Below are 11,214 nucleotides of genomic sequence, written 5' to 3'. Positions count from 1 at the left end.
ACCCTCCTGCCCGCCCCCCATCCCCCACCAGGCTGCCCACTCAGCTGGTCTCCTCTCTTCGAGACTCCTGGGCATAGCCAGTAGCCCCTTCTTTACTAGAGGGTACAGCCTGGCCTGTGGCACCCTCTAGGGTTGTGCTGTCCGGCTGGGCCATAGCCGGCTCAGGGGTGGCAGCTGCCTTGGCAGCTGGTGTGACACTGCTTTGGGTGGTGGGCACCATGCTCTCTTCTGTGGCTGGTGTGGCTCTCCCATCTGTGGCTGGAGTAGCGCTTCTGTCAGTGGCTGGGGTGACACTGCCATCAGTGGCTGGGGTGATGCTCCCATCAGTGGCTGGGGTGACACTCCCATCAGTGGCTGGAGTGGTGCTGCCATCTGTGGCTGGGGTGGCACTACGGTCTGCAGAGGCCACATTTTCACTCTTGGTAGCACATGCAGCATCACCCTCTGTGGCAGATCCACTTGCAGCTGCAGCCCCACCTGCAGCCCCAGGGGTGGCAGTGTCTGTGGCTGAGCCAGACTGCACTGCAGCTGTGCCAGATTGCTCTGGTGCCCGGAGCCGTTTCATGAGGGTGGTCACTCGGACAGCTTTCTGAAAGGAGGACAGTGGAGGAGAAACTCAAGGTGAGGCTAGCTGGATCCAATCCCTGGCAATTGCTAAACCCAGCCCCTTCCATGGTACCCCAGCTACTTCTGACCACCTTAGACCAGGGATCCAACTGCTCAGTACTCCGCTTAAGGTCATGACAGCCATTCATGAGAACCTAAAGAAAGCTTGTGTATGGTTTTGCAGAGGTGTGGTATGGGCAAGAAACTGGGTATCAGAAGGAACACTTAGGACTGGGCCAAGAAAGAGAACAATCAAAACTTACCTTCCACTTGGCCCTGGCAAAGTTCTTTTCAATCTGGGCACAAACACCATCCTTGATGTTCTTATCAGAAGCAGCATTGCCAGAAATCCTGGGAAGGGTACAAGTACATCTGGATCTGAGAGATATGGGTCTTTGGGAAGATTCTGTCCAGCCCTCCCACTACAGGATCCAAGACTACCAAGCAAAGTCTGTGGGCTGGCAGGAACTTGGGTCAAGGCCTCAGGGATGGGGACATTTAGGTATGAGGGGAATAGAAGTCAAGAGAAGCCTGGCCTCTCCTCCTTCAGTTCTCTCCTGGGCCTTGCTCACCATTCATGGGAGATGGCCTCTTCTGCAGTGATCCGCTGGTCTTGCTCCACCTCCATCAGCCTTGTGACCAGGTCTTTGGCTGGGGACAAAGCCAGGAAGGAGCTACGCATGGGCGCCCCATCTCATTGGGTGATGAATGGGCTGGGGGGCAGGAGCAGAATCCAGCAGAGAAGCTGAGAGCAGCGCCTCCCTTCCCACTGCCCTACACTCTACCCACATACTGAGCATCTCCTCACCTGCTTGAGAAATATCATCCCAGTATGGAGAGTCAAACTCATAGTCGCCAGCCAGGATCTTCCGGAACAGATTCTTATCATGGTTCTCATAGTCATCTTCTTCTACCTCCTCATAGAAGGGTGGGTTACCTGAAAGCCTACATGGAAGCAGAGTCACCCAAGATAGCCAGACATAGGGCTTCACCCCACCCAGCTGCAAGCCTACATGTCTACCCATCCACTCACAGGATATACATGATGACACCAATGGCCCAGCAGTCCACAGGGCGTCCATACCGTTGCCGGCCTACCACCTCCGGGGCTACAAACAATGTCCAAATGCTAGTCAGCATCAGGCCATCCACAACTACTACCTGAGATAGGGACATCCCCCTACCCAAAGTGATTCCCTCAAGGCTGACCTCCCCCAACCTGCCCCTGTCCCATCCCTGCTTGCCTAGATACTCAGGGGTCCCACAAGGCTCCTTGATGAGGCCATTCTCTAGCTTAGCCAGGTGGAAGTCGCTGATGACAATCTTGGAGTTCTTCAGCCGGTTGTAGTAAACCAGGTTCTCCAGCTGCTCAAGCCACATGTCATTTGGGTAGGCAGAAGAGGATACCATGAGGGCCTCAAAGTCTGGACCAATGCCCCAAGATACTTCCCATTGTACTCCAACCCCAGCTTGGCTGCAAATTGACCCAGTGATTCTGAACCTTGACTCACCTTGAGGTTCCTGTGCACAATCTTGAGTGAGTGCAAGTAGGCCACAGCCTCCAGGACCTGCCGCACCACATTGCTCGTGTCTCGTTCCGAGTAGTAGCCCTGGTCCAGGATCCAGTCAAACACCTCCCTCCCCGTGGCCCTGAGGGACACCAGCCCCTGAGCCCGGCGTGGGCAGGATTGGGGACGGGGCAGGAGTGTTTGGGAGGCCTCCCTTCACCAGGCAGATGACTGGGCAAGGCACAGGGACTTAGAACCCCAAGGGTCCAGAGAGGGGTCTTTCCTTAGTTGCCGAGGGCAGGACAAATAAAGACCCCAGGGACTAGGGAATCCTGGGATCCCAGACCCTTACTCACAGCTCCAGGAAGATGAAGTATTCTTTGCGGGTCACAAATACATCTACCAGCTGCAGGATGTTGGGATGCTTCACCCTAGAGGCGGGGAGAAGTCAGTAGTTAGAACTAGGTGAACCCTTAGGAGAGTCCCTGGTCACTGTGGCAGCCACAGGACACTGACTAGCCAGAGGATGGTATTGCCTGAGTCTACCTGCCCTTTAAGCCCTTCCCTACAGCCTCCTATCCTTTCCTGCCCCCCAGACCAGACCTCAACTCACATCTTGAGGATGCCGATCTCATTCTTGGCTGCCTTCCGCACCTTGCGGCCATCCCGCTTCTGAAACTTCTTGCAAGTGTGCAGCTTGCCTGTAGTCTTGTCCTTGGCCCGAAAGATTTCACAGAACTCCTCACTGTAGCAGGCAGGTCATCCACTCAGTCCTGGCCTTAGTGTAGGGTACATTCCACGCCCCCTCTGCTTGCCCACCCACCCATTTTTGCCCAGCAGGCCCAGCACTCACGTCTTGATGACCTGTCCCAAATCATATCTGTCAGTCACCTCCGATGGCTGGTTATAGTTCTTCTTGTCACCCAGAGTCACACACCCAAACGGCATTGCCAGGCTCTAAGCTGTGGGCAGGATTGGGATCTAGCTCAGCTATACCACTCTACTTCTCCCACATCAGATCTGCCTTTGAGAGACCCTAGCCTGGCTCAAGCCAAGCCAGAGCACCAGAAAGGGCTCAAGGTAAGCAGGCTGAGACCTACCCTCTTTTCTGGCCATATATCCAATCACTCAATTTGGCTGCCAGAACTACAAATGTGTTATGCTGATATATCAGGGAATAGTTCTATATTATATACACTTGAGAAGACTTATCAAACAACTTCTTTAAATTTTAGCTATTTTAGCCAAGTAGAGTGGCACCCGCCTATAATTCTTGCTACTTGGGAGGTTGAGGCAGGAAAATTACAAGTTCAAAGGCAACCTGGGCAACTTAGATCCTGTCTCAGAATAAAAAATAAGAACTGGGAATGTAGCTTAATGATAGAGTGCTTGCCTGGCATGTGCAAGGCCTTGGGTTTGATTCCTAGTACTGAAAACAATTAATTAAAAACATAAAAAGGGGGCTGGGGATGTGGCTCAAGCGCTAACATGCTTGCCTGGCAAGCGCGGGGCGCTGGGTTCGATCCTCAACACCACATACAAATAGAATAAAGATGCTGTGTCCACCGAAAACTAAGAAATAAATATTAAAATCTCCTCTCTCTCTCTAAAAAAAATAAATAAATAAATAAAAAGGGCAGTGGATGTAGCTCAGTGATGAAGTGCTCCCAGGTTTAATCCCCATGCCACAAGAAATGATAAATAAAAATAAATTTTAGCCATTTTACTGATTAAGGGGCTACCACCCATTTACCAGATATTCATCCCTGAAGATCTGGAGATAGCAAGTATTGGCAAAGATGTGAACAACATGGTAAAGGGCAACTCTCCCCTTTAAGAAACAGTTTGGTTGAACAGACATGCCTGATACACTTGTAAACATCTGCCCTATACAAACACATACATTTGTGCTTCAGAACACTTGTACTAGAATGCTCATAGCAGCCATATTCATAATTGCCAAAAACTGGAAACAGCTCAACTATCCACCACTACAGGACATATTATTATAGAGTCACATTATACTGCAATGAAAATGAAGGAGCTATAGCTATATGGAACCAATTAATCTTACAGTGCTCAGTGAGAAAGGGTACAGAATATATACAGTATGATTCTATTGCCACAGAACTCAAAAACAATTCATACCATTCAGGGATACAAATGCACTATAACGAAAAGCTAGAGAATAAGCACCTTTGAGTCATATAATGGTTCCTTCTAAGAGAAAGGAGAGATGGTGACTGATTCAGGACATGTGGGGGCTTCTGAAGGGCTTCTTTCATGCATGTGGTAAAAGGACTGAACCCAGGGGCATGCTATCACTGAGCTACTTCTCCAGATCTTCTTTTTAAAAAATTTTACAAATATTTTTTTAGTTGTTGATGGACCTTTCTTTATTTATTTACATGTGGTACTGAGAATCGAATCCAGTGCCTCACATGTGTGAGGCAAGTACTCTACCGTTAAGCTACAACTACAGCCCCAACCCAGTCATTTTTTGTTTTGAGATAGGATCTTGCTAAGTTGCCCAGACTGACCTCAAATTTGCAATCATCATGCCTCAGCCTCCTATCCTGGATTACAAGTATGTACCACCACACCCAGGTAGAGGGCTTGTTTCTGAACCTCAATAGTAGTTACACAGGTTTGTGCCTTATAACAATTTATAAAAATGTACACGCTTGGAGCACATTCCTAGATTTTTATTATACTTCACAATAAAAGGGCATTATTAAAACTGGAGGCCAAAAAAAAAAAAAAAAAGCCTGGAGGCCATCCACATTGAAGAATACTTGGTACCTATTAAGAATAAGGTATGAGGGCTGGGGACGTGGCTCAAGCGGTAGCGCGCTCGCCTGGCATGTGTGCGGCCTGGGTTCGATCCTCAGTACCACATACAAACAAAGATGTTGTGTCCGCCGATAACTAAAAAATAAATATTAAAAAAAATTCTCTCTCTCTCTCTGTCTCTCTAACTTAAAAAAAAAAAAAAAAAGAATAAGGTATGAGGGCTGGGGTTGTGGCTTAGTGGTAGAGCATTTGCCTAGCACGGGCGGGACCCTGATTTGATCCTCAGCACCACATAAAAATAAAGGCATTGTGCTGTGTCCATCTACACCTAAAAAATAAATGTTAAAAAAAAAAAAAGAATAAGGTGTGCTTCACTTTATTCTCAGTTGTTCAGTTAAAAAAGGGACAGAATGGTGGGTAAAGGGTACTGCTATTTGGGAAATATTTTAAAGTTCATACTGGTATACTTTTACAACCCTACCCCCACCCCCCCACAGCCACAAATTGTGAAGGATACCAAAAAAGAACTTTGGAAGGACACCAAAGGAAATAAGAGTTCTCTTTGGGACAGAGTTGGATATTGAAGGAGCAGAACCCTCAAATATAAAACTTTTGTTTCTGTTAGAATTTTTAGTATGATGACTTTGATTGCTTTAGTAAGTATTGCATTTAGGCATGGTGCTTAGGGTATTCTTCTGATGGAAAAGCTCCATCTGGGTGGAAAGGCAAAATTTGACTAGGTTTATATTCCCTGAGCCCAAGGGGAAGGATTGGTCAGAAGATATTCAGAGGTAATGATGAGCAAAAGCAAGACAAGCCTGCCTAGCCCTATACTACATTGTTGGGCCCATAGGGACCCAGCATTAGGTACAGAAGTGAGGCCCCAGACCAGATATAACTGTCTAAGTAGGCTCCAGGCACTCTTTGAACCTGGGGTATGGTGCCCCCAGGTCTGCAACTCTGTCAGCTGTGGCCCAGTCTTCATCTGTTATGTTGTGTGGCTGGTTCCAGCACCCAAAGGAAAAGATACCCTCAGTCCTTGTTCAGAGATAGAGGACCTTTACAGACCTGACTCCAGAGTCTGCTCTATGATACCTGGTCAGTGTGAGCCTGGGCCTATAGCAGGTTCCACTCTGAGGATGCCCTGGAATTGCTCTGCCTCTGCTGTGTATGTGCTCCCTTCACACCAACAGCACCTGCTGTGTGCAGGGCCTAACTGGGGCCTTGAGTAACCAGATGCTTCCCTGTTGAAGGCACTCACAACCCCAGGGCAGTGGTAAATGGAGAACGCCATTCCTAGAGGACAAAGCTTAGCAAGAGGGACTCTACCAGCAGGGGCCAAAGCCTAGGATGCAAACAGGCCCTGACTGCTACTCACTTCTTCCCAGGCAGAAACCAGCCCCAATTCCCAGAGGCCAAACCCCTGGAGGTCCTCCCTTAAATGTGCCCTCGGTATAAGGGAACACATTCTAATTCATCTGGGTTGCTTGGGCTCAGGGAATATAAACATATTTTGTCAGCATGATTCAAGGCAGATTTTAAGCCATCTAGTGAGGCATCGCAGAGGCAAACAAGTGAGGCTTTGAAGATTGTTGCCACCGTGGCCACAGCCCTGCTCCTGCATCTATTGAGGAAGAAGAGCATGTGGCTGGAATCCCATTTTTGCAGCTGAGAGCAGAGGCACAACTACCTACCATGCTAGTCACCCATCTCCACACTATGTAACATCTTGGGGAGGGGAACTCCATCAGACCTCATCCACTCTAATAGGCAGCAATTGCCCTCCCAGCCTGGAATCTGAGGGCCCTGCACTAGGCAGAAGGGTGATAGCTCAGCCTGCAAGTTTCCCAGGAGGGCAATGAGGGACCTGTGTCCCAGCTCCATTGCTTTGCTTACACAATTTGCTCTGACACAAATGCCCTTCCCCCAGAGTCTCCCATCAGAATCTTATTTGTCACTGCAGAGTTATTTATAACGTTAAAAAAAGAAAAAGAAAAAGCAACTACCTAAATGTCCAACAACAGGTAACTTGCCAGCTTGACTATAATCTACTCAATGGCAGGAAAAGTGAGCATTGGCAAGGGTCCTGCCCACCTTAGCTTCCCTATGGAGCAGTCTTCACACGAACAAGGTGCTAGACCAGAGCTGAATTTATTCTCTCATTGTGATTTCTGACATTAAGGTTGTCTCTGCAACAAATTGTTTAAAACAATTCTGATGTTCCACAGATGCAAAATGGCCCTTCTCTGAGATACCTTCTCCAATCTTTGCCCCACCCCATTCCAACAGCTCCCATCTCTGCCAGCATGGTGTGGGTGGGAGGTTTTGTGTATGCCTGATCCTGGTCCCAGCTTTTGGTTTTGCATATGAACTCATGCCCACGGAGGCCCAGAACTGGTCTTAGGGTCTGTCTCCACCATGGAAAGCTTACAGTAACATCAGCCTGGAGCCATGTCCTGCAGACTCAATGCTAGGACAGGAACAGATCTGCCTCTCCCCTACTATGGCTGCCCTGATCTCAACCAATTATTATCCACCTCATCAATCTAATTGAACTCACTGTGCCCCTGACCAGGCTTCAGGGTGAAGAGAGGAGAAAGGGGGGCCATATTTCCAATTAGCACTTTCATCCCTTCCATCCCCACCCACTACACCATCTGCTACCCACTGCTGAAACAGATTGAATTTGGGGGCCCCCTCTGAATTAAGAGGAACTTCCTCCTGGTGAGATTCCCCCCGCCACACACACACACACACAGACATTAATAGGCACCAAAAAAAGATGGGAGCTGGAGACTGCCCACTCAGGTCTAACACAGGCTAACAAAATTTGCATAGGTTCATCACCTGCATTTTTTGTTCCCATAAATTATAACTACTTCTGTAGGATGGGAAGAAACAATCCAGGTACTTCTCCCAGGTTTGATCAAACTGTTCAAAAAGCTCATATTTCCTTTTTCCATTTTTTTTTTTGCATATTTCTTCTATGGGTGGACAGCCAAATCCAGCCAGCCAGAATCCAGGAAGGGTCCTTGGGCTTGGTGGCCAGTAACATTGCTACTCCATGGGAGGCTGCAGATTGGGTGCGCCAAGCCCCTTGCATCTGTCTGCAAAAAGATGGACCCTGCCCCCAACGCTAAAGGAGCAACCAAGGAGTTTGCAATTATTAGCTCCATTGCCTAGACCCAACAATAGAGAGCTCTGCTTCCAGCAACACAGGACCTGCCTCTTCCTCAAGTCAGATCCACATTAGCCTAAGGAGGGCACAGTGGCCCCACAGCAGCCATTTCCTTGGAGATATAGTTCCTTCCCCTCTCTGCAGGAGAAACAAAACAGTGTGCACCTGGGGCTGTCCAAGGGCACTTGAGGGGAGTGCAGAGCCTAGCGTTGCCACTGCCCTCCAGCTGGCTCTTAGGGAACCTGAGGGCCCAGCACTTCCCAGTTACTGCCTGCTTCCCTAGACCTGACCACTGGACTCAGGGAATTGAGTCTCAGGGAACCCTGAGGGAGCCTCTTTCCCTTGGTGCCCTAGAAATAACAGGTCCCATAGGGGCTTTACTGATCTTTAGTCAGTCTGATTCAGGGGATGCCCAAGTAAAACAGAGGAAAAGAGGCCCCATATCAAGGTCCTTTCCCCTTCTCCATGGGATCAGCTTGATTTAGGACCCACCTTTCATAGCCATAACTAGGCGTTTCCTGCTTGCTGCTCTGGCCCTTACCATGTGGGACTCTAGAGCTTGCAGTAAATATGAAGGCCAGGAAGGGTTCAGGAGGCCTCCAGCTGCCTCCCAAAAACTGTAGGCAACACCTCCATATTTAGTGGCAGCTGTGAACATCAGACTGCAGGCACCCCTTCCCCTCCCCTCTCAGGGAATAGGGCTGGGTTTCCTGCAGCAATGGACTTGTCCAGGCCCAAGACCTGTCTAGCTCACAGCTAGACTCAGCCACAGGCCCAGGTAGAGACCTCCTCACAGGTCTGGTATCAGAAGGCAAAGCCCACTGTGCAACTGCTTCAGGAACCTGTGTATGGGGCTACCCTGGCTGGCTATAATTGTGCCACAGTCAACAGTTCCTGGTACTACTCTCCCCACCTAATGAGGGAATAAGGAACAGGGGGTCCTCTCCCACCCCCACCCCTACCCACCCCCCAACACCAACTTGCACGTGGGCATGCCCAGTGTTACCTACAGAAAATTCAGTCCTCAATATGCAGATAGAATCAAGAGCCAACTGCACTACCACCCCTACCCTAGGACCTGGGGTCCTCCATTCTTTGAACCCCTGAAAGAGAATCCACTGGCAGCCCTACTTCCTTTTGGTTGGAGGAGGGGAAATGCAGAGGAAGGCACTAGAGTAAAGGGTTGCTATGGTGATGGAAGTTTTAAAACAAGGAGAGGGGGAAGGGAAAGATGTTAGCCAGGTCCCTTCTTTAAGAATTCTCTCATGCTTTGACCTAGCTCCTTCCCCATGGGTTCTGTGACCCTGGTCCTTATTGAAGAAAGGGAAGTGGGGGAACTGAGAGACTAGAAAAGAGAAGGTGTAGAGGGTCAAAGACACAGACAAAAGCAGAACCTGTGATAGAAGAGAAGCAAGAAGGTGACAGTAAGAGGGACATTGACACACAAGGAGAAAAGGGGAGGTAGGGAAGAGGCTTTGAAAGGACTTGAGATACCCAGCAGTACCCTAAGGTTTCCATGGCCATGTGCTCTGAACCCCTGGGTCCTAGCTATCCCTGATATCTGTACCTTCAAGACTGAACTCTCCAGTATCCCTCAAAGCAGCCAGATTCTTGGGGCATTTTGGTGGGGAAGAGGCCAGCTGTTGCAGTTCTCCAGCCAGGACAGTTCCCCAGATTCTACTTATCCCCAGACTCTCCTTATCCTTCCGGCAGCTCAGGTAAAGGAGGTCCAATATGTTGAAGACACAGAATAAGGAAATGGAAAAGAAGCTTGAAGACCTGGATGTTTCCCTTTACAATTCCTCCTTCTCAGCTAGATACCCCCAGCCATCTCTCCAACCCCCATCTGCTATCTTCTATAGGATTTGGGTCCCTAGAGCCCCTCTAGCAGCTCAGCTTCATCTGTCGCCAACCCTTTGATGGATCTAGTCAGGAGGACCAGAAACAGCACTGTAAGCAACCCAGAATCAGTATAACAACTGCACAACGCCTCTGTGCCCCATGCCTCAGTTTCCCTAAACAGAGATTCATAGGCTCTGTGGCCTTCTTCCAGGGCAGAGGATTGTCCAACTGCCTGAGAGTGGAGACCAGAGCATGGGATTAGAGAGGAAGGTCAGCAGCAGATATGTAAAGCCAGCCTAGGGCACATAAGGGTCCACACCAAATGATCTACAAGAAAGGGAGACCCCTGCCCCACCTTGGGAACTAGCCCAACTCTGAGAAGAGTGGAGACACTAATTTCCCAGTGAGAAAATTAAGGCTCAGAAGCCACTGGAACTGGCTTCCACTTAAGGGGAGGAGGGTAAAGCACCAGGTCCCTAAAGATTCTGGGGGACTCAAAGCCTGGGCTTTGAGGGAGGCGCAGAACAGGTTAGACTAGTGCAGACTCTGAGGTTTTGGTGAGGGACAGAGGACCCTGTTTCCTAGGAAGGAACCTGGTGGAGCAGGCTCTGTCTGGGGTCTGCAGATAAAAGCAGTTGGTGGGGGGTGGGGGAAGACGGGATAGGGGGGTTTGGGGCTCAAGAGTCACCAGGGTCTCTGCCAGACAGTTCAAGTTGGGGAAAGCAGAAGCTCAACTCAAACCGTTCCCAGTTACCCACAGTCAGGGGCCCTGCTCCCCACCATGGTGCCACCCTGACCCCCTTCCCCAGCGCTGCTGGCTCGCCCCCGCTGGCACAGCAACACACATGCGGGAGGCACACGTGTGAGCACCAAGCCCCGCACCTCCCAGCTGGAACATGTGCGCCTGGCACCCCCACCGCGCACGTGGGTCCTTGCTTTGGACCACCCCCCCACACACACATTGTTGGCCCTCCGGAGAAGACTTGGAAGCTGGAACTTTGCTGGGGGGCTGCTGGTCCCCAGGAGCTTGCAGCCTCCTCCCCCAACCTCTCAGCAGCCCCGCCCAGCCCCCTCTGGCTGTCGCCCATAAAGAACTCTCCGTTGTCATGGAAATTAGTGACTGCTAAGCCCGAGGGTGGGGGCCTGGGGGCAGTTGGGAGGGGCTGTTGGCGTCTCTGGGAGCGGGGAGGGATGGCTCAGCCCTTGGCCCCTACCCTCATGGGGCACCACGATCTTCGAGGGTTAAGGTTTTCACAATTCGTAACCGCAAAGGCTTCCCCCGGGACC

General features: G+C 50.1%; 1 protein-coding gene across 1 annotated transcript in view; it reads right to left on the bottom strand.

The window, feature by feature from the left end:
* Positions 1–6: 6 nt before the first annotated feature.
* The window catches only part of Camkv (CaM kinase like vesicle associated), a 12,618-nt gene continuing 1,410 nt past the window's right edge, over positions 7–11,214 (bottom strand). The window contains exons 2-11 of the mRNA XM_015487313.2: positions 2,968–3,076; positions 2,728–2,859; positions 2,471–2,545; positions 2,118–2,256; positions 1,851–1,971; positions 1,640–1,715; positions 1,415–1,551; positions 1,179–1,257; positions 870–957; positions 7–589 (exon numbers count right to left, since the gene is read on the bottom strand). Coding sequence (XP_015342799.1) covers positions 41–589; positions 870–957; positions 1,179–1,257; positions 1,415–1,551; positions 1,640–1,715; positions 1,851–1,971; positions 2,118–2,256; positions 2,471–2,545; positions 2,728–2,859; positions 2,968–3,062 — 1,491 coding nt within the window. The 5' untranslated portion in view covers positions 3,063–3,076 and the 3' untranslated portion in view covers positions 7–40. The remainder of the gene's footprint in view (positions 590–869; positions 958–1,178; positions 1,258–1,414; positions 1,552–1,639; positions 1,716–1,850; positions 1,972–2,117; positions 2,257–2,470; positions 2,546–2,727; positions 2,860–2,967; positions 3,077–11,214) is intronic.

This window comes from Marmota marmota, unplaced genomic scaffold, assembly GCF_001458135.2.
Source record: "Marmota marmota marmota unplaced genomic scaffold, marMar, whole genome shotgun sequence".
In the NCBI taxonomy this organism is placed as follows: domain Eukaryota; kingdom Metazoa; phylum Chordata; class Mammalia; order Rodentia; family Sciuridae; genus Marmota; species Marmota marmota.
Note: the sequence above shows the minus strand (reverse complement) of the source record. Positions and strands in the feature narration are given on the sequence as shown.